The 21,384-nt window shown below is 52.8% G+C and overlaps 1 protein-coding gene across 2 annotated transcripts in view; it reads right to left on the bottom strand.

Annotated features, from left to right (window-relative positions):
- LOC115136938 (alpha-actinin-4-like) overlaps positions 1 to 21,384 on the bottom strand; it is a 52,858-nt gene that overhangs the window by 8,124 nt on the left and 23,350 nt on the right. Inside the window, exons 2-17 of one of the 2 annotated variants that reach the window (XM_029672859.2) lie at positions 20,634 to 20,748; positions 20,121 to 20,240; positions 17,124 to 17,210; positions 16,153 to 16,240; positions 14,522 to 14,600; positions 14,343 to 14,424; positions 12,606 to 12,691; positions 11,521 to 11,613; positions 4,948 to 5,178; positions 4,465 to 4,612; positions 3,941 to 4,091; positions 2,077 to 2,185; positions 1,708 to 1,848; positions 1,119 to 1,301; positions 760 to 894; positions 309 to 488 (exon numbers count right to left, since the gene is read on the bottom strand). In XM_029672859.2, coding sequence (XP_029528719.2) covers positions 309 to 488; positions 760 to 894; positions 1,119 to 1,301; positions 1,708 to 1,848; positions 2,077 to 2,185; positions 3,941 to 4,091; positions 4,465 to 4,612; positions 4,948 to 5,178; positions 11,521 to 11,613; positions 12,606 to 12,691; positions 14,343 to 14,424; positions 14,522 to 14,600; positions 16,153 to 16,240; positions 17,124 to 17,210; positions 20,121 to 20,240; positions 20,634 to 20,748 — 2,028 coding nt within the window. Of the gene's footprint in view, positions 1 to 308; positions 489 to 759; positions 895 to 1,118; positions 1,302 to 1,707; positions 1,849 to 2,076; positions 2,186 to 3,940; positions 4,092 to 4,464; positions 4,613 to 4,947; positions 5,179 to 11,520; positions 11,614 to 12,605; positions 12,692 to 13,875; positions 13,962 to 14,342; positions 14,425 to 14,521; positions 14,601 to 16,152; positions 16,241 to 17,123; positions 17,211 to 20,120; positions 20,241 to 20,633; positions 20,749 to 21,384 lie in introns of both variants that reach the window. The other variant, XM_065024563.1, reaches the window with a different exon arrangement.

Raw genomic sequence — 21,384 nt, 5'->3', positions numbered from 1 at the left:
ACCGCCAGGCTATCATTGTAATTAACAGCTGGTTCTCAACTAACCCGCCTGGTCAAAGAAAATATAAAAATAGAACAGACAATGAAAATCTGAAGAGAAAAAAAAGGATGGCGAAACATAGTGACCTATTCTCCACAAAGAACCAACAGATAGTCGAGAGCAGGGTGGCAGCCCAAATAGCCCCCTATTCCCTACACAGTGCACTGCTTATTACCAGGCCTGGAGCAAAAGTAGTGCACTATAAAGGGAATAGGGGGCCATTTGGGCTGCCCAGGGTGCAGGGAAAAGTCAGTGTTGTGTGTAGCTACCTCCATGGTGTAGGCAGTGTATTTGTTGTCGAAGATGAGAGCCTCCTGGATGAGCTGATGGTCTCCCTCCAGCTGGTCGATGTTGGGCTTGTACTCTATGATGCTCTGCTCATACTCTCTCAGGTTCACCAGCTGGTCCTCCAGAGTTCCATTCATCTCAATGGATATCCGCCCAATCTCCTACACACACACACACACACACATATTCAAGGACCAGATCCCAAAAAGGCCAGAGCTGGCGTGTATTCACTCGGCACCAAACAGAAGAAAACAAGCTGAAACAGGTAGGGTCAACCTGGACGCTCAATTTTCTTCCCCGTTTACAAAACATGTTCTGTTGAATGCCTTAATGAACACGGCCCAGGAGGCACAGAGCCAACAGAACTCATGGCACTAAGAGGGCTGGATCAATCTTATGTAGAACGAGTCGGTCTGGGTTTCTTTGCTGTACCTCCATTTTGGTCTGTATCCAGGGCCCGACGATGTTGGCCTGGGTGGCAAACTTGCGGCGCAGGTGGTCATTGGACTGCTGCTTGGCCAGCTCCTCCTGCAGGGCCTGGTCACGCTGGGGAACCAGCTGTTCCACCTACAAAACACACCACATGGGGGCGCCAGTCAGCACAGCAGACACTCATTCCCACTGTAGAAGCAATGCCACAAGGCTGAGGCTCACTCAGGGGCCTGTTTTAGGTATTAACGAGCACGTGGGAACAGACATAAATAAATATATATGGATTGAATTCAAACCGGCAAAAGCAGTAATTGCACACATCGCAAAGCATATATGTACATACAGACACAGGTACACACCTTGTCCCACTTGTTGTCGATAGTCTTGGGTGTGATGGTGGTGTAGGGGTTGCCCCCGCTCAGCTTGATGCCGTTGTACTGGGCAATCTTCTGCACCTCCGCCTGAATGGCCTGGATGGCCTCCCGCTCCTTGTTGGCCTCTGGGAGGGTGGACTTGAACTGCTCATGGGCTGTGATTAGGCCCTGTAAGAGAGAGGAGGAGGAGGAGAAAAATGAGATATTGAAACGAAGGAGAAGGACGGAAACGAGGTGAAGGACAAAGTGAAAGGACAGATGAAGAGAGAGATCAGCATGGTATCACAGTGCATACCCACATCAGCCAGATGAACTCATGGATACCATGCGCGCAGTGTGAAGGAAGTTACCGGTAGCTTCACGAACCAATGCTAAGTAGCGTTAGAGCTATGACTGGCAGTCTATGGGTACGGTAGCATTGCTAAATGTTCTTTACCCAGTATGAGATTAAATGACAACTTTATTGACAACCTACTGTTAACAGCACAGGTCATGATGATACATTGTGGTAGTGGAGACCCTCTGGGGACGTAAAGCAGTAAACGGTTGGTGACGGTGTCCCCGTGTCTTTTACCTGGATCTCTTCGATGTTGTGAACGATGAACATGTCCTGCAGGTCCTCCATGGCCCCCTCCATCCAGTTGTTGAAGGGTGCCGCCCTCTTGGCGTACTCCAGGTACAGCTCGTCAATGGACTCCAGCTGCTTTTCTGTCCTCTGTGGGGGGGAGACTGGGGTCAGGTGCCTGCTGGGAACACTAGCATCTATGTGACAGGGGTTCACCATGAGACACAGAAGTGGGGGAAGGGAACCCTGGCAGATAGTCTGCGTGTGTTTGTGTGTGTGTGTGTCTACCCATTTTCCCAGTGTAAACGTGTCCTTGTTATGACCTGTAGAGTATGACTAGATGGGACTGTGTGAAAGGTGTCCGGCTTGGGGGCGTACCTCCAGAGACTCCCTGCGGCTCTGGGTGAGAGACCCCAGGGCATCCCACTGCTCACAGATCTTCTGACAGCGGGCGTTCACACTGGGGGAGTCGTAGTAGTCCAGCTCACTGAGGCGCAGGGAACACACACGTGGAATTATTACTCAACCTGACCACAATCTCCATCTTTTCATTCTTCTGGATTATTTCTCTGTTCATCTCTTTCTCCCGACCCTTCCCGTTCTCCCATCCACCCTCAGTCCCCGCCCACGATCCCCCATCCTCCCTCAGTCCCCTCCCACGATCCCCCATCCTCCCATCCACCCTCAGTCCCCTCCTCCCATCCACCCTCAGTCCCCTCCTCCCTCAGTCCCCTCCCACGATCCCCCATCCTCCCATCCACCCTCAGTCCCCTCCCACGATCCCCCATCCTCCCATCCACCCTCAGTCCCCTCCCACAATCCCCCATCCTCCCATCCACCCTCAGTCCCCTCCTCCCATCCACCCTCAGTCCCCTCCTCCCTCAGTCCTCCCACGATCTCCCATCCTCCCTCAGTCCCCTCCCATGATCCCCCATCCTCCCATCCACCCTCAGTCCCCTCCCACGATCCCCCATCCTCCCATCCACCCTCAGTCCCCTCCCACGATCCCCCATCCTCCCATCCACCCTCAGTCCCCCCTCCCATCCACCCTCAGTCCCCTCCTCCCCAGTCCCCTCCCACGATCCCCCATCCTCCCATCCACCCTCAGTCCCCTCCCACGATCCCCCATCCTCCCATCCACCCTCAGTCCCCTCCCACGATCCCCCATCCTCCCATCCACCCTCAGTCCCCTCCTCCCATCCACCTTCAGTCCCCTCCTCCCATCCACCTTCAGTCCCCTCCCACGATCTGCCATCCTCCCATCCACCCTCAGTCCCCTCCCACGATCTGCCATCCTCCCATCCACCCTCAGTCCCCTCCCACGATCTGCCATCCTCCCATCCACCCTCAGTCCCCTCCCACGATCTCCCATCCTCCCATCCACCCTCAGACCCCTCCCACGATCTGCCATCCTCCCATCCACCCTCAGTCCCCTCCCACGATCTGCCATCCTCCCATCCACCCTCAGTCCCCTCCCACAATCTCCCATCCTCCCATCCACCCTCAGTCCCCTCCCACGAACTCCCATCCTCCCATCCACCCTCAGTCCCCTCCCGCGATCTGCCATCCACCCTCAGTCCCCTCCCGCGATCTGCCATCCTCCCATCCACCCTCAGTCCCCCCCGCGATCTGCCATCCTCCCATCCACCCTCAGTCCCCTCCCGCGATCTGCCATCCTCCCATCCACCCTCAGGCCCCTCCCACGATCCGCCTTCCTCCCATCCACCCTCAGTCCCCTCCCGCAGTCCCCTCCCACGACCCGCCATCCTCCCATCCACCCTCAGTCCCCTCCCACGATCCGCCATCCTCCCATCCACCCTCAGTCCCCTCCCACGATCTGCCATCCTCCCTCAGTCCCCTCCCACGATCTCCCATCCACCCTCAGTCCCCTCCCACGATCTGCCATCCTCCCATCCACCCTCAGTCCCCTCCCACGATCTGCCATCCTCCCATCCACCCTCAGTCCCCTCCCACGATCTGCCATCCTCCCATCCACCCTCAGTCCCCTCCCACGATCTCCCATCCTCCCATCCACCCTCAGTCCCCTCCCACGATCTCCCATCCCCAGTCCTCCCATCTCCCATCCCCTCAGTCCCCTCCCACGATCTCCCATCCACCCTCAGTCCCCTCCCACGATCTCCCATCCACCCTCAGTCCCCTCCCACGATCTCCCATCCCCCCCATATCTCATTTACTCCCTCCATCAACTCCTCCCATCCCTCCCTCCTTTTCTCCCTCTCACTTGAGTTCCTGTGCGATGGCGGCGATCTGCTCCACGCGGTCCTGGTGGGCGGCCAGGTCAGACTCAAACGCCTCGTGTTTCCTCAGCAGAGCCTTGACCTCCGACAGGCTGGCTGTCTCATAGTCCTTCTGGGTCAGCATGGCCTCCTTACCTGGGGTGGGAGGGAAGGGTTAAAGACAGTAAGCGTCAAGATATCCAAACCCAAATCAACTCACTCAAACCCTTACGTCCTCATTATCAATATGGTCAAAGCTCCACCTAGTACTTTGGGATCTACAGGGAGCGGTGGCACCAACAAGGGTCTAAGTACGGTTGCAAAATTCCGGTAAACTTTCCCCAAACTAACGTTTTCCAGAAATCCCAGTTGGAAGAGCCTAAGGAGGAAGGAACAAGCAGGAAATCCAGAATCTCTCAGCCAGGATTTCCGGAAAACCTGGGAATTTTGGGAAAGTGACTGGAATTTTGCGACCCTACGGCAGAGTGAGGGATCAGTGTTGTCTGTACAGTAACTAATGTCTCCGCACCATCGGTCCAGGACTCGTGGATGGTGGCTTTCTGACGGAACTTCTCGGCCAGGTGGTCCAGCCTCTCCAGGCGACGGATCTCGTTGAGCATCCACTCCTCGTAGCCCTTCTCCGCCCCCTCCAGGTTGTGCCAGGACCCGTTGATGTCCTGCAGCCAGGGAGAGGACACTGACCCACCATACAGCAGAAAGAGCACTACACTGTATACCAGCATTATTCCCTGCGGCGCAATTTATGTGGAGATGCATTTGGTGATACGTATGCTGCTGTTATAAGTCATGTCTTTTTAAACTAATCACAAACCAATTTCCCATTGTGGGACAACAACGTGAACCACTACGATCTAAATAAGAATGGAATAATACAGGAGAGCATTAGGATGGCCCGGTGAATTGTCCAATAGATATGGATGGCATCATCCATACTGCTTCTAAATGTCTCTAATACTGAGAGAGTGTCCATGCGCCCGCCAGTCCCACTCACCGACACCATACGCCCTTCAGAGGGCATGAAGGCGGGCCTGTTGCTCAGCCTCAGCTTGGTCTGCAGGGTGTTGAAGTTGATCTCCAGCTGACACTTCTCCTGCACCTTGGGGGGCTTGTGGACGCGGCGGTAGCCCCGGAAGTCCTCCAGCTTCTGCTGCATCTCGGCCATGGTCTTCTCTGGAGCCCGGTTCTCCAGCCACGGGATGGTCCGGCGGATCCAGTCCAACAGCTAGGGCAGAGGAGAGGGGGATAGAGTGACACAAATGACACGAGAGAGAAGTGTGAGAGAAAGGAGGGCAGATGTTTGTGCGAGATGAATACAACTGTAAAGGTAGAAGGGAAGTTTAGTGGAGAAATGGCCTATGTGGAGGGGATGAGAGGAAATATAACCTACGGACGTTACTTGAAGAGCTAGGAAAACATGGACAGCACATCAGAGGGACAGAGCAACATCTCACAGACAGACAGTAGACGTGTGGTGAGGATAGAGGGAGGTACAGACAGACAGTAGACGCGTGGTGAGGATAGAGGAAGGTACAGACAGACAGTAGACGTGTGGTGAGGATAGAGGGAGGTATAGACAGACAGTAGACGTGTGGTGAGGATAGAGGGAGGTACAGACAGACAGTAGACGTGTGGTGAGGATAGAGGGAGGTACAGACAGACAGTAGACGTGTGGTGAGGATAGAGGAGGTACAGACAGTAGACGTGTGGTGAGGAGGGAGGGAGGTACAGACAGACAGTAGACGTGTGGTGAGGATAGATGTGGTGGGAGTACAGACAGACAGTAGACAGACAGTAGACGTGTGGTGAGGAGGGAGGAGGTACAGACAGGTAGACGTGTGGTGAGGATAGAGGGAGGTACAGACAGACAGTAGACGTGTGGTGAGGAGAGGAGGGAGACAGTAGACGTGTGGTGAGGAGGAGGGAGGACAGACAGACAGACAGTAGACGTGTGGTGAGGATAGAGGGAGGTACAGACAGACAGTAGACGTGTGGTGAGGAGGGAGGTACAGACAGAGAGGTACAGACAGACAGTAGACGTGTGGTGAGGGATAGGGGAGGTATAGACAGTGATTAGACGTGTGGTGAGGATAGAGGAGGTACAGACAGACAGTAGACGTGTGGTGAGGATAGAGAGGAGACAGTAGGTACAGACAGACAGTAGACGTGTGGTGAGGATAGAGGAGGTACAGACAGACAGTAGACGGTGGTGAGGATAGAGGGAGGTACAGACAGACAGTAGACGTGTGTGAGGATAGAGGGAGGACGTGTGGTGAGGATGGTACAGACAGACAGTAGGCGTGGTGAGGATAGAGGGAGGTACAGACAGACAGACAGAGAGGAGGTACAGACAGACAGGTGAGAGGAGAGGGAGGTACAGACAGACGTGTGGTGAGGTTGAGGAGGTAGAGTAGACGTGTGGTGAGGTACAGTACAGACAGACAGTAGACGTGTGGTGAGGATAGAGGGAGGTACAGACAGACAGTAGACGTGTGGTGAGGATAGAGGGAGGTACAGACAGACAGTAGACGTGTGGTGAGACAGACAGAGACGTGTGGTGAGGAGGGAGGTACAGACAGACAGAGGATAGAGGGAGGTACAGACAGTGTGGTGAGGAGAGGGAGGACAGACAGACAGTAGACGTGTGGTGAGGAGGGAGGGAGGTACAGACAGACAGACGTGTGGTGAGGATAGAGGAGGGACAGGTACAGACAGACAGACAGACAGACAGACGTGTGGTGAGGTGTACAGACAGACAGATAGAGGAGGTACAGACAGACAGTAGACGTGTGGTGAGGATAGAGTACAGACAGACAGTAGACGTGTGGTGAGGATAGGAGGGGAGGTACAGACAGACAGACAGACAGTAGACGTGTGGTGAGGATAGAGGAGGTACAGACAGACAGTAGACGTGTGGTGAGGATAGAGGGAGGTATAGACAGACAGTAGACGTGTGGTGAGGATAGAGGAGGTACAGACAGACAGTAGACGTGTGGTGAGGATAGAGGGAGGTACAGACAGACAGTAGACGTGTGGTGAGGAGGGAGAGGGAGGTACAGACAGACAGTAGACGTAGAGGAGGTGTGGTGAGGAGGGAGGGAGGTACAGACAGACAGTAGACGTGTGGTGAGGATAGAGAGGGAGACAGTAGACAGTACAGACAGACAGTAGACGTGTGGTGAGGATAGGGAGGTACAGAGTACAGACAGACAGTAGACGTGTGGTGAGGATAGGAGAGGTACAGACAGACAGTAGACGTGTGGTGAGGAGAGGGAGGTACAGACAGTAGACGTGTGGTGAGATAGGGAGGAGGTACAGACAGACAGTAGGCGTGTGGTGAGGAGAGGTACAGACAGACAGTAGACGTGTGGTGAGGAGATAGAGGAGGAGACAGACAGTAGGCGTGTGGTGAGGAGGAGGAGGTACAGACAGGAGTACAGACAGACAGTAGACGTGTGGTGAGGATAGAGGAGGTACAGACAGACAGTAGACGTGAGTGAGGTGTGTTGAGAGGGAGGTACAGACAGACAGACAGTAGACGTGTGGTGAGGAGGGAGAGGAGGTACAGACAGACAGTAGACGTGTGGTGAGGAGAGGGAGACAGACAGTACAGACAGACAGTAGACACGTGTGGTGAGGAGGGAGGGAGGTACAGACAGACAGACAGACAGTAGGCGTGTGGTGAGGATAGAGGGAGGAGGGAGGTACAGACAGACAGTAGACGTGGTGAGGTGAGGAGGAGGAGGTACAGACAGACAGACGTGTGGTGAGGAGGAGGGAGGTACAGACAGACAGTAGGCGTGTGGTGAGGGGTGACAGACAGTAGACGTGTGGTGAGGAGGGAGGTACAGAGACAGTAGGCGTGTGTTGAGGAGAGGGAGGTACAGACAGACAGGTGAGAGTACAGACAGACAGTAGACGTGTGGTGAGGATAGAGGAGGACATTAGGCGATGTGTGGTGAGGACAGACAGAGGATGAGGAGGGAGGTACAGACAGACAGTAGACGTGTGGTGAGGATGAGGATAGAGGGAGGTACAGACAGACAGACAGACAGTAGTGTGGTGAGGACGTACAGACAGTGACGTGTGGTGAGGATAGAGGGAGGTACAGACAGACAGTAGACGTGTGGTGAGGATAGAGGGAGGGAGACAGTAGACAGACAGACAGTAGACGTGTGGTGAGGTGAGGAGGTACAGAGTAGGACAGACAGACAGTAGACGTGGTGAGGAGGAGGGAGGTACAGACAGACATTAGACGTGTGGTGAGGAGAGGGAGGGAGACGTGTGGTGAGGATAGAGGGAGGTACAGACAGACAGTAGGACGTGTGGTGAGGAGGGAGGAGGTACAGACAGACAGTAGGGTGTGGTGAGGAGGGAGGGAGGTACAGACAGGAGTGGTGAGGAGAGGAGAGGGGACAGACAGTAGACGTGTGGTGAGGATAGAGGACAGACAGTAGACGTGTGGTGAGGATAGAGGGAGGTACAGACAGACAGTAGACGTGTGGTGAGGATAGAGGGAGGTACAGACAGACAGTAGACGTGTGGTGAGGATAGAGGGAGGTACAGACAGACAGTAGACGTGTGGTGAGGATAGAGGAGACAGACAGTACGTGGTGGATAGAGGAGGTACAGACAGAGTAGGCGTGTGGTGAGAGGGAGGTACAGACAGACAGTAGACGTGTGTGGTGAGGATAGAGGAGGTACAGACAGACAGTAGACGTGGTGGTGAGGATAGAGGGAGGTGACAGACAGACAGTAGACGTGTGGTGAGGATAGAGGAGGAGGTACAGACAGACAGTAGACGTGTGGTGAGGAGGAGGGAGGATAGGAGGTACAGACAGACAGTAGACGATGTGGTGTAGGTACAGACAGACAGTAGACGTGTGGTGAGGATAGAGGGAGGTACAGACAGACAGTAGACGTGTGGTGAGGATAGAGGGAGGTACAGACAGACAGTAGACGTGTGGTGAGGTAGAGGGAGGTACAGACAGACAGTAGACGTGTGGTGAGTATAGAGGGAGGTACAGACAGACAGTAGACGTGTGGTGAGGAGAGGGAGGTACAGACAGTAGACATGTGGTGAGGAGGGAGAGAGGTATAGACAGACAGTAGACGTGTGGTGAGGAGAGAGGGAGGTACAGACAGACAGAGACAGACGTGTGGTGAGGAGGGAGGGAGGTACAGACAGACAGACAGACGTGTGGTGAGGAGGGAGGGAGGTACAGACAGACAGTAGACGTGTGGTGAGGAGGGAGGGAGGTACAGACAGACATTAGACGTGTGGTGAGGATAGAGGGAGGTACAGACAGACAGTAGACGTGTGGTGAGGATAGAGGGAGGTACAGACAGACAGTAGACGTGTGGTGAGGATAGAGGGAGGTACAGACAGACAGTAGACGTGTGGTGAGGATAGAGGGAGGTACAGACAGACAGTAGACGTGGTGAGGATGAGGACAGACAGGATAGAGGGAGGTACAGACAGACAGACGTGTGAGGTAGGTACAGAGGGTGTGGTGAGACATAGGCGTGGTGAGGGAGGTATAGACAGACAGTAGACGTGTGGTGAGTACAGACAGATGAGGATAGAGGAGGTATAGACAGACAGTAGACGTGTGGTGAGGATAGAGGGAGGTACAGACAGACAGTAGACGTGTGGTGAGGATAGAGGGAGGTACAGACAGACAGTAGACGTGTGGTGAGGATAGAGGAGGTACAGACAGACAGTAGACGTGTGGTGAGGATAGAGGTACAGACAGACAGTAGAGTGAGGAGGGAGGGAGGTACAGACAGACAGTAGGCGTGGTGAGGTGAGGATAGAGGGAGGTGGTGAGGATAGAGACAGACAGTAGACGTGTGGTGAGGTAGTAGACGTGTGGGAGGGAGGGAGGTACAGACAGACAGTAGACGTGTGGTGAGGTGAGGATAGAGGGAGGTACAGACAGACAGACAGTAGACGTGTGGTGAGGAGGGAGGGAGGTACAGACAGACAGTAGACGTGTGTGGTGAGGAGGAGGGAGGTACAGACAGACAGTAGAGGTGTTGAGGATAGAGGGAGTACAGAGAGGAGGTACAGACAGACAGTAGACGTGTGGTGAGGATAGAGGGAGGTACAGACAGACAGTAGACGTGTGGTGAGGATAGAGGGAGGTATAGACAGACAGTAGACGTGTGGTGAGGATAGAGGGAGGTACAGACAGACAGACAGTGAGGAGACGTACAGACAGACAGTGTGGTGAGGATAGAGGGAGGTACAGACAGACAGTAGACGTGTGGTGAGGATAGAGGGAGGTACAGACAGTAGACGTGTGGTGAGGATAGAGGGAGGTACAGACAGACAGTAGACGTGTGGTGAGGATAGAGGAGGTACAGACAGACAGTAGACGTGTGGTGAGGAGGTACAGACAGAGGAGTGGTGAGGATAGAGGAGGTAGACAGACAGACAGTAGTGTGGTGGTGAGGAGGGAGGGAGGTACAGACAGACAGTAGACGTGTGGTGAGGAGAGAGAGGAGGACAGTAGACAGACAGTAGACAGACGTGTGGTGAGGATAGAGGGAGGTACAGACAGACAGTAGACGTGTGGTGAGACAGTGAGGAGGAGGGAGGAGGTATAGACAGACAGTAGACGTGTGGTGAGGTGAGGTATAGACAGACAGTAGACGTGTGGTGAGGAGGGAGGGAGGTACAGACAGACAGACAGACAGACAGACATGTGGTGAGGTGGTGATGTGGAGGAGGAGGTACAGACAGACAGTAGACGTGTGTTGAGGAGAGAGGGAGGTACAGACAGTAGACATGTGGTGAGGAGGGAGAGAGGTATAGACAGACAGTAGACGTGTGGTGAGGAGAGAGGGAGGTACAGACAGACAGAGACAGACATGTGGTGAGGAGGGAGGGAGGTACAGACAGACAGACAGACAGACAGACATGTGGTGAGGAGGGAGGGAGGTACAGACAGACAGACAGACGTGTGGTGAGGGAGAGGGAGGTACAGACAGACAGACGTGTGGTGAGGAGGGAGGGAGGTACAGACAGAGACAGACAGACGTGTGGTGAGGAGGGAGGGAGGTACAGACAGACAGTAGACGTGTGGTGAGGAGGGAGGGAGGTACAGACAGACATTAGACGTGTGGTGAGGATAGAGGGAGGTACAGACAGACAGTAGACGTGTGTTGAGGATAGAGGAGGTACAGACAGACAGTAGACGTGTGTTGAGGATAGAGAGGTACAGACAGACAGTAGACGTGTGTTGAGGATAGAGAGGTACAGACAGACAGTAGACGTGTGTTGAGGATAGAGAGGTACAGACAGACAGTAGACGCGTGTTGAGGATAGAGGGAGGTACAGACAGACAGTAGACGTGTGGTGAGGATATAGGGAGGTATAGACAGACAGTAGACGCGTGGTGAGGATAGAGGAGGTACAGACAGACAGTAGACGTGTGGTGAGGATAGAGGGAAGTACAGACAGTAGACGCGTGGTGAGGATAGAGGGAGGTATAGACAGACAGTAGACGTGTGGTGAGGATAGAGGGAGGTACAGACAGACCGACAGACGTGTACTACTCACGTCACTGGCCAGCTTCTCGTAGTCCTCCATCAGGTGCTCATTCTCCTGGTTGACAGCCAGCACCTTGCAGATCCTATTGGCTGCAGTCTCAGCCTATCACGGATGAAAGTCGTCAGCAGAGCCAATACACAGGTTGCTTGTTATGGATTAGGAGCACGTGCACGAACGTGTGGCTTGGGCACATTTTTTACAATTCAGATCAGCTGCCTACCAGTCAAAGACAACGTACAACTGCAGTGGAAGCTGAAACTGAAAGTACTACGTACTGTGTGCCGGCCTTACTCAACTCCAGTTAGTTTCATGTCCAACTGGACGGAGTGTCATTTCTACTTTTTAGCTATGAACAACATAGTAAACTGAGTGTGAACGCAAAAACCACACACTAGCCGTGACTTGAATTCACAGATTATTTCAACACCGTGCACACACACACACACCTGTTGGATGGCTGTACAGTGGTAAGGGTACAGGCTAATGCAACATGCTACAGCTGACAATGGTTAGTTCCACGGACTCTGTGTGCCAAACTCCACACTCTGTGCCTCAGAAAGCTACATGCTTCTCCTATACAATGGGAGCATTCAGTCTGGTTCTGTACCGCTTTTGTCCACGTCAGCTGGTGTGTTTAGGGACTTAAACTTAAACCACTGAAATAAAGAAACAGTAAGAAACTGTATTATGCCCTTGGATCTTAACACACTATGGAGTCATCTCAGAAAAACACATTATACACATTGAAACAGCTGTAGTGTTAATAGGCGGACATTTGAACCGTCGTTAACAGTGTTTCCCACAGATCAGTGGAAGCTTATTTCATCCCACTTTAGATTATACTCTAACATATCAGTTATGAAATGTCATGCCTTAACTGTAGCTATGAGAAACACTGCTAACGACCAGTCTATGGGGGCAGAGTTGAAACAGGGCAGTTCTAGAGCAGGGAAGAGTGTGTGTTTGTTGTTCCATAGAGGTGTACTGTGAGCCCAAAGCGTCAGTGAGTGTCCTTGGCCAGTATGACATTGCCTGTGACCCCGGCTGGTGTCACAGAGGTCAGGGGTTAAAGGTGGCGTAGTGGCGGTGCTCACCTTCTGGGCGCCAGAGAAGGCGTGATAGAAGCAGGAGACATAGGTCATGATGGCCTTCTCGTCGGGCCTCAGCGTGCCCACGATGTCTACACAACCACGGCCAGGCAGTGAGCGAAGGAGAGAGAGAGAGAGAGAGAGGTGGTGAAGCAAAGCCACCCAAAGCAAGAGGGTCCCGCCACACAGCGAGGTGGGGGGGTGAGATGAGGGGAGGGGTTGTAGTAAGGGGAGTAGACCCCGGACTCCTCTGCCGCTGCCCCCCCCCACTCTGGAGCCTCCAATGATGCACTGGGGGGGGGTACCATGGTAACCAGGAGAGAGAGAGCGGGCGTGTCCACCTCGGGAGAGAGGAGGAGTCTGCCGGGGCCACGATGCAGAGGTTGGGACACACCTCTTCACTCAACACACACTATAATATTTCAACTGTCAAGCTGGTAATAACAGAAAAGGTCCTCCTGGTCCCAAAACTAAAGAGAAGGGTACACTAGTCTAACCAGTGTCCATACTGTTTCACGATTAACGGCTGTTTTCCATAATGAACAATGATTGTTCAAATGGCCGTATGTAACCCGGCCCACTAGCAGCTTACTGTGGTGTTCTGTAGTCTAGGCAACAGTGGGACTGTGGCAAACAGTTCTGCACGTGCACCCCTCCTGAGATTGGAGCTCATAAACAACTTCTTAATGAATAAAAAAACTCATTAAAGCGCCGTCGAAAAACATGCCCGTCAGAAGGCTTCCTGTTCTCAGTCTACAGGGAGAGAGAAGGGTAAAGCGGAGAGGGAAAAGAGGTGGGGGACAGAGGATGAATACAGCAGACAGAGAGAGCTAGAGGGTGAAAACACAAACAGATAAAACATCTATGTAGAGTTCTCAAAGTCCCTCTGACTTGTCTCCTCTCTGCTCAGATACCATCTGACCCAGGGCTCAGTGCCTCATTTAAAATTATTTGTTTAACTACCAAGGGCCCCTGAGGCCCGATGCACTCCAACTCAATCACTATACACAGACAGGCCAGTACACAGGAGCAAGAGGGCCCTGTTATTACCAGCAGGACAGGAAGATTCAGAGACTTCCAGACAGCGTGTGTGTTGTGTCTGAGTTAAAGGAGGGTCCCGAACCAGTTTCCCATGAGGTCGACACCAATGCTGCGGGAGAAAGCCATGCTGGAGAGGAGAGGAGCAGAGGGTGGGGGTAGATGTGGAGGACAGGACCGGGGGGGGTTAGGGTTAGTATCGGAGCAGGGGTAAGGTGGGGGTGGGGTAATGGGGTACCTTCTGGGCTCCAGAGAAGGCATGGTAGAAACTGGACACATAGGTCATTATGGCTTTCTCATCCGGACGGGCAGTGTTCACAATGTCTGTAGGGAAACCACAGTTACACACATACAGGCAGACGGAGACAGAGATAGTTACACACGTAGAGGGAGACACAGGCGGACAGACACAAACACTTTACAACAGGTATACAAACCGGAGGATAGAATTGCGAACACACAGACAAGGGACAATGGGGAATGGACGATCCAACAGAAAAAACAGTGAGAGAGATGGAGGGAGAGAGGGGTAGGCGGGGCTGAGGCTAACGGTCTGTGTGTAAGGATGACCACAGCAGCCGTGATGTCACAACACATCCACCTGCACACTGGAGTCTTGGGATGGAAGAGCAGTCAGATGAATGAATACGATATGAACATGCAGGAAACACGCCACACACACACGCAACTGTGCCCTGTGCATACCTTCAGCGTCCATCATCTTGGGGATGTCCAGGTACTTCTCAGCCACCTCAAAGGCATTGTTCAGGTTGGTCAAGGGGTCATCCTGAGTAACCAATTAGAAGGTGAGAAAAACAAGCCACAGAAGGGGGCATGCACTCAAAGAGAGATGTGCTGACGGGAGTACGTGCTGACCCACTCACCTTCCTTAGCTTGTCGTAGTCAATGAGCTCTGGCCTGTGTCTGTGGATCAGAGCGTTGAAGGCAAGGCCATCCTTCCAGCTGGCAATATATGAGAGAGCGAGAGAGATCAGGAAGACTGTTCTACAAAGCACATACATAGGTCATGCACTGTTCCCCGGGCGCCGAAGACGTGGATGTCGATTAAGGCTGCCCCCCGCACCTCTCTGATTCAGAGGGGTTTGGGTTAATTGCGGAAGACATTTCAGTTGAATACATTCTGTTGGACAACTGACTAGGTATCCCCCTTTCCCTTATGCACACACTTCTAACGTCTCTCCTACGTTTTGTGGCGGCCCTGAATTTTTCTGAACCATCTCAGTGCTTCTCCTTCCAATAGGGTGCTTCCCCTTCAATTCCCATTTAAATAGTGCTCCTTCCAATAGGGTGCTTCCCCTTCAATTCCCATTTAAATAGTGCTCCTTCCAATAGGGTGCTTCCCCTTCAATTCCCATTTAAATAGTGCTCCTTCCAATAGGGTGCTTCCCCTTCAAATTCCCATTTAAATAGTGCTCCTTCCAATAGGGCGCTTTCCCTTTAATTCCCAATTAAATAGCCAGCATCAGCTGCGCAAAAGTGGGGTTGTGATGGAGACGTGAATGAGGATGTGTTCAACCCTCAGTTCCGAAGCTTCTCTATTCCGTTTCTTTTGTTGCCGTTAAACATGTGTTTTGTAGCCTAAGAGAGTTTACCCAGGATCCACTCTTTGCGTCCGTGGACTACACCTCTCCGTTCTTTGTGGCCTTTCTCCACTGGAGATCTGTTGGCGGATTGGATTGTCTGACTGACTACAACCTTTTTGTATACGGTATTTCATTTGTTTTGATGTGATGTATACGGTGATGATTTGTGTAGTTAGTTGTAGTTGAGGACTTGGTAAGAGTTGATACGCTTTAAAGTTCTGTGGTAAAATAATTGTTACATTGATTGTATGATTAATACTGGGTTTACGCTACACTTGAATGAACGGACAAACATTGCGTGACAAAGGTCACTTGAGTTCCCTGAACTCCTTTACCGGGCTGGACTCTTTTTAGGCCCGAGGTACAGGACATTTCTGGAGGAATCAGAACTCATTGTGTATACTATGATATGTGTGTGTAATCATTTATGTTGGTAATACAACCCACGCAAAATAAGTTGTTTTTGAAGTTCTTTCCAATGTTTTAAGGGTTTATGAAAAGTTTATTTCCATCCTGACTTTTACATAAGTCCTTTGTATTGGTGTAGACTTGACGGACCAGATGGGACTCATCCCCTCCCAAACCAAAAGAAGAAACCAATGTTTTCTCTGGTAGGCACAACCTACCTGGCACCCCTATAAATAATAACCTCAAGTCAAAACCGTTACAGTTTCACCAGCAGAGGGCAGCCTTTCTAGAAGCACTGGTGGAGTTTGCTGGAGTGTGTGGGTAACGCAATGTTTGAACAGGCTTCACTACTGTGGAATTTTATAGAGGTCAAACAAGAATGTCTGGAGAAATACTGTAACCAGTTCCGGTCTCAGGTTCTGTCGCCAGGAATGACGTCTAGCTCTTGTCGAGGTTTTGTGTGTGTGTGTGTGTGTGTGGTGTATGTGTGTGTGCGCTGCTACCTGATGTGGAAGTTCTGCACGTTGACGTTTTTGTAGGGCGCGGTCTTCCTCTGGCACCACAAGAGCAGGCCCTCCTTGGCAGAGGTCTCTGGAAAGGGGAGAAGGAGAGTTAGATACCAGTCTACAGCAGGAGCTCCGGAGTGTGATGTACTGCCGGTTGTTCCCTGATCATTAAATTGCACCCACCTGGTGTCCCAGGTTTAAAAATCAGTCCCTGCTTAGAGGGGAAGAAGGGGAAAAAGCAGTGGAACTGTCTTCGAGGTCCAGATTAGAATTTGAAGGGTCTATGCTATGTCCAAAATGGCACCCTATTCCCTATATAGTGCATTATTTCTGACCAGAGCCCTCTTGGAATAAGTTGACATTTCAGAGTCAGACGCAGCCTAGACCCATCTTCCACCATGTTTGAGAGTGCAGTATAGATAGCCAACGTGTTTAACTTCTCTCCCGGTCAGAGTGTGCCGTGGAGCCGTGGGTTAACGATCTCTCCTGACATTGTTCGTCAAGTACCAGTGAGAGCAGAACAGGCATGTAGGCCAGACTGGTATTCACTTGGCTCGGCTCACTCAACCCCCTGTGGTCTCAGCAGAACAGTTCAGAGCAGGGGAGATGCATTGCATCTGAGAGACCCAGTTGCTTCCACTCCACTTCCCGGTGGAATCCCCTCAGCACAGCTGTGTTTTGAATAGGAGTGTGTGTGGAGGAAGAGGGAAATGCCTGCTCTGTTTCTGGCATAAGAACATGTGGAGCAGCACGGATATAATGAATGAGGGGTGATTTAAGGACAGTGTCATCCCCCAGGTTCAAAGAAAATTATTTAAAACCAGTCATAACGTTTCCAGATGAGTTTCTGATTTAAAAGAGAACAGGAAGAACATAAAGCAAAGTGTTTTCTAAAGCAACATTAGGGGCTGATTAAAATCCTAGCTGCCTATTGATGAGGCCTAACAGGGGGAGAGCGAGAGACTGACCTTCCACAGAGATGTCCTGGATGGCGAAACGGAGGATGATTGTCCAGATCATGCCCAGGGTCATCTTGGCGTTGCCATCCACAATTTCTAAGGAGGGGAGACCAGATAATCACTCAGAAATACAATAAATATCAACTCTTGTACATGAGCCTGGTCCCAGATCTGTTTGTGACATGAGGTCAACTCCTTGTCATAATAGCGCAAACAGATCTGGGACAAGTTCTGCATATATTTGTAGGCTTAAAATATGAATAGTGCAAATATGCACAGTGATGGGCTGGGTACAGCATAAATAATGCAAAGTCCCAATAATGCAAAGTCCCAAGGTGTTACAGCAGCTTTGAACAGGTAAGAGACTATGGTTGTGTCTGTCCCCGTGACCCTCCAACGGTTCATCATGGAGTCAGCGTGTTAGTTTCTATCCCCCACTCTCTCTGTGCTGCTCTCTTTCCCTGTCTCTCTCTCTCTCTGTCTGTCTGCCTGCCTCGGTCTCTCTCTCTCTCTCTGTGCCTGCCTCGGTCTCTCTCTCTCTCTCTGTGCCTGCCTCGGTCTCTCTCTCTCTCTCTGTGCCTGCCTCGGTCTCTCTCTCTCTCTCTCTGTGCCTGCCTCGGTCTCTCTCTCTCTCTCTCTCTGTGCCTGCCTCGGTCTCGGTCTCTCTCTCTCTCTGTGCCTGCCTCGGTCTCTCTCTCTCTCTCTCTGTCTGTGCCTGCCTCGGTCTCTCTCTCTCTCTCTGTGTCTGTGCCTGCCTCGGTCTCTCTCTCTCTCTGTGCCTGCCTCGGTCTCTCTCTCTCTCTCTCTGTGCCTGCCTCGGTCTCTCTCTCTCTCTCTCTGTGTGCCTGCCTCGGTCTCTCTCTCTCTCTCTGTGTGCCTGCCTCGGTCTCTCTCTCTCTGTGTGCCTGCCTCGGTCTCTCTCTCTCTGTGTGCCTGCCTCGGTCTCTCTCTCTCTCTGTGCCTGCCTCGGTCTCTCTCTCTGTGCCTGCCTCGGTCTCTCTCTCTCTCTCTCTCTCTGTGCCTGCCTCGGTCTCTCTCTCTCTCTGTGCCTGCCTCGGTCTCTCTCTGTGCCTGCCTCGGTCTCTCTCTGTGCCTGCCTCGGTCTCTCTCTGTGCCTGCCTCGGTCGCTCTCTCTCTGTGTGCCTGCCTCGGTCTCTCTCTCTCTGTGTGCCTGCCTCGGTCTCTCTCTCTCTGTGTGCCTGCCTCGGTCTCTCTCTCTCTGTGTGCCTGCCTCGGTCTCTCTCTCTCTCTCTGTGTGCCTGCCTCGGTCTCTCTCTCTCTGTGTGTGCCTGCCTCGGTCTCTCTCTCTCTGTGCCTGCCTCGGTCTCGGTCTCTCTCTCTCTCTCTCTGTGCCTGCCTCGGTCGCTCTCTCTCTCTCTCTGTGCCTGCCTCGGTCGCTCTCTCTCTCTCTCTGTGCCTGCCTCGTGCCTGCCTCGGTCTCTCTCTCTCTCTGTGCCTGCCTCGGTCTCTCTCTCTCTCTCTGTGCCTGCCTCGGTCTCTCTCTCTCTCTCTGTGCCTGCCTCGGTCTCTCTCTCTCTCTGTGCCTGCCTCGGTCTCTCTCTCTCTCTCTGTGCCTGCCTCGGTCTCTCTCTCTCTCTCTGTGCCTGCCTCGGTCTCTCTCTCTCTCTCTCTGTGCCTGCCTCGGTCTCTCTCTCTCTCTCTCTGTGCCTGCCTCGGTCTCTCTCTCTCTCTCTGTGCCTGCCTCGGTCTCTCTCTCTCTCTCTGTGCCTGCCTCGGTCTCTCTCTCTCTCTCTGTGCCTGCCTCGGTCTCTCTCTCTCTCTCTGTGCCTGCCTCGGTCTCTCTCTCTCTCTCTCTGTGCCTGCCTCGGTCTCTCTCTCTCTCTGTGCCTGCCTCGGTCTCTCTCTCTCTCTCTGTGCCTGCCTCGGTCTCTCTCTCTCTGTGCCTGCCTCGGTCTCTCGCTCTCTCTCTCTGTGCCTGCCTCGGTCTCTCTCTCTCTCTCTCTGTGCCTGCCTCGGTCTCTCTCTCTCTCTGTGCCTGCCTCGGTCTCTCTCTCTCTCTCTCTGTGCCTGCCTCGGTCTCTCTCTCTCTCTCTCTGTGCCTGCCTCGGCCTCTCCTCTGGCCTCTCTCTCTCTCTCTCTCTCTGTGCCTGCCTCGGTCTCTCTCTCTCTCTCTCTGTGCCTGCCTCGGTCTCTCTCTCTCTCTCTCTCTCTGTGCCTGCCTCGGTCTCTCGCTCTCTCTCTCTGTGCCTGCCTCGGTCTCTCTCTCTCTCTCTGTGCCTGCCTCGGTCTCTCTCTCTCTCTGTGCCTGCCTCGGTCTCTCTCTCTCTCTCTGTGCCTGCCTCGGTCTCTCTCTCTCTCTGTGCCTGCCTCGGTCTCTCTCTTTCTCTCTCTCTCTGTGCCTGCCTCGGTCTCTCTCTTTCTCTCTGTGCCTGCCTCGGTCTCTCTCTCTCTCTCTCTCTGTGCCTGCCTCGGTCTCTCTCTCTCTCTCTCTCTCTGTGCCTCTCTCTCTCTCTCTCTCTCTCTTTCTCTCTGTGCCTGCCTCGGTCTCTCTCTCTCTCTGTGCCTGCCTCGGTCTCTCTCTCTCTCTCTCTCTCTCTCTGTGCCTGCCTCGGTCTCTCTCTTTTGCCATTTGTCCTTGTCTCTCCATCTCTGTCCGCCTCTCTGTCTCTCTCCCTGGGGTCAGGATGCTTCCAGCAGGTGACCTTTGGCAGTGTAGGGTGGTGGGGGCTAAGCTGAACCTCAACTAGGCCGTGTGTATCATGCAGTAAGAATGAGGGGTGGAGGCTGGCCGGGCCATTTGTCAAGATAGCTGGAGCAGAAAGGTCATTGTCACGGCGACAGAGTCGGACGTGCACTCTCGGGCTGATTTACTGGCCGTGTGAAGGGCCTCTTGCTCCCTCTCCTCTAGAGCTCCCTTCCTCTCCAGCCAAATGACTTCGCTCCCGAGTGGGAGATGTACTTGGCAGGATGCTGTGAGCTTTTCAATGTTCTGTGTGTGTGTGTGTGTGTGTGTGTGTAGAGTGCTTGTGAGGTAGGTAAACTGACCCTCCGCGCCAATGGACACCAGCTTAACTCCTTTGCCGGCGATGTAGTCCAGCGCTTTGTTAACGTTGTTGATCTTGTGGACCCTCATCTTGCCTCTCTCGGGCTTAGGTAACCGTTCCCCTGTGGATGAACACACACACACACAGACACACACAAAAACAGCCAAAAACACAGGCAAACAAAATGCAGTGAGCCCAGAGAGTCTCATGACGAAAACAGCCCTTTCCACTGTCTCAGCAGAACAGACAGGCACAGCTCCTTTTAAAGTCACAGTATCAACCTTCAGAGTCAAAACAGACAGCATCCTCTACAGGGCCAGAACCATGGCCTACGACCAGACTACTTGAAAGGTATCAAAAGAACAGGGGACACTAATGCGTTTACAGTCCTTTTCTGGCACTGCACTTTCTGCCACAGTAGATTGGTGCTGAGTGCAGTAAAGTAGATTAGCGCTTAGCTGTGGTAGTAGCGCTCTGCATGTGTCATAATGATCTAGTCAATGGGCTGGCTCACCTGAGATGACCTCCAGCAGGAGCATGAGTTTGAGGCCATCCCTGAAGTCCTCCTCGATGTTCTCGATCTGCGTGCCTGCTTTCCTCAGGTGGGAGTTGCACCAGGCCGTGAACGTCTGGAGAGAGAGGAAGGGAGGTCAGAGTGGGCGGAAGAGAGGTCACAGATTGGTGTAACCAATAGGAGGCATCAGTAGGAGGCACTCTTTCCTCTGGTCAAAAAAAGATATCCCAAATGCCCCAGGGCAGTGATTGGGGACATTGCCCTGCGTAAGGCGCTGTCTTTCAGATGGAATGTTAAACGGGTGTCCTGACTCTGTGGTCACTAAAGATCCCATGGCACTTATCGTAAGAGTGTTAACCTCGGTGTCCATACCATCATCGCCACCATCATCCCCAGCTTGCAATTGGCCCAGTCATCCCCAGCTTGCAATTGGCCCAGTCATCCCCAGCTTGCAATTGTCCCAGTCAACCCCAGCTTGCAATTGGCACATTCAACCCCCCCCCTTCCCTGTAACTATTCCCCAGGTTGTTGCTGTACACTTACCTAGTAAAATAAGGGTTAAATAAATGTAAAAAAACAGACAAAGGAACAAACAGAAAACAGGAAGAGGGGAGCTGCAGTTCCTCAGGGCGCACAGACAGTAGGTTACAGGTGACAGGAAGTGCGCTGTGATTGGTTGACGTAATTCTGAGTATAAGTGCTTATTGAAGGATCAGGTCTCCCCCGGGCCATACAATCTTATACATTAGGA

This window comes from Oncorhynchus nerka, linkage group LG11 (genome assembly GCF_034236695.1).
Source record: "Oncorhynchus nerka isolate Pitt River linkage group LG11, Oner_Uvic_2.0, whole genome shotgun sequence".
Classification (NCBI taxonomy): Eukaryota; Metazoa; Chordata; class Actinopteri; order Salmoniformes; family Salmonidae; genus Oncorhynchus; species Oncorhynchus nerka.
This window is presented reverse-complemented; position numbering and strand designations above follow the sequence as displayed.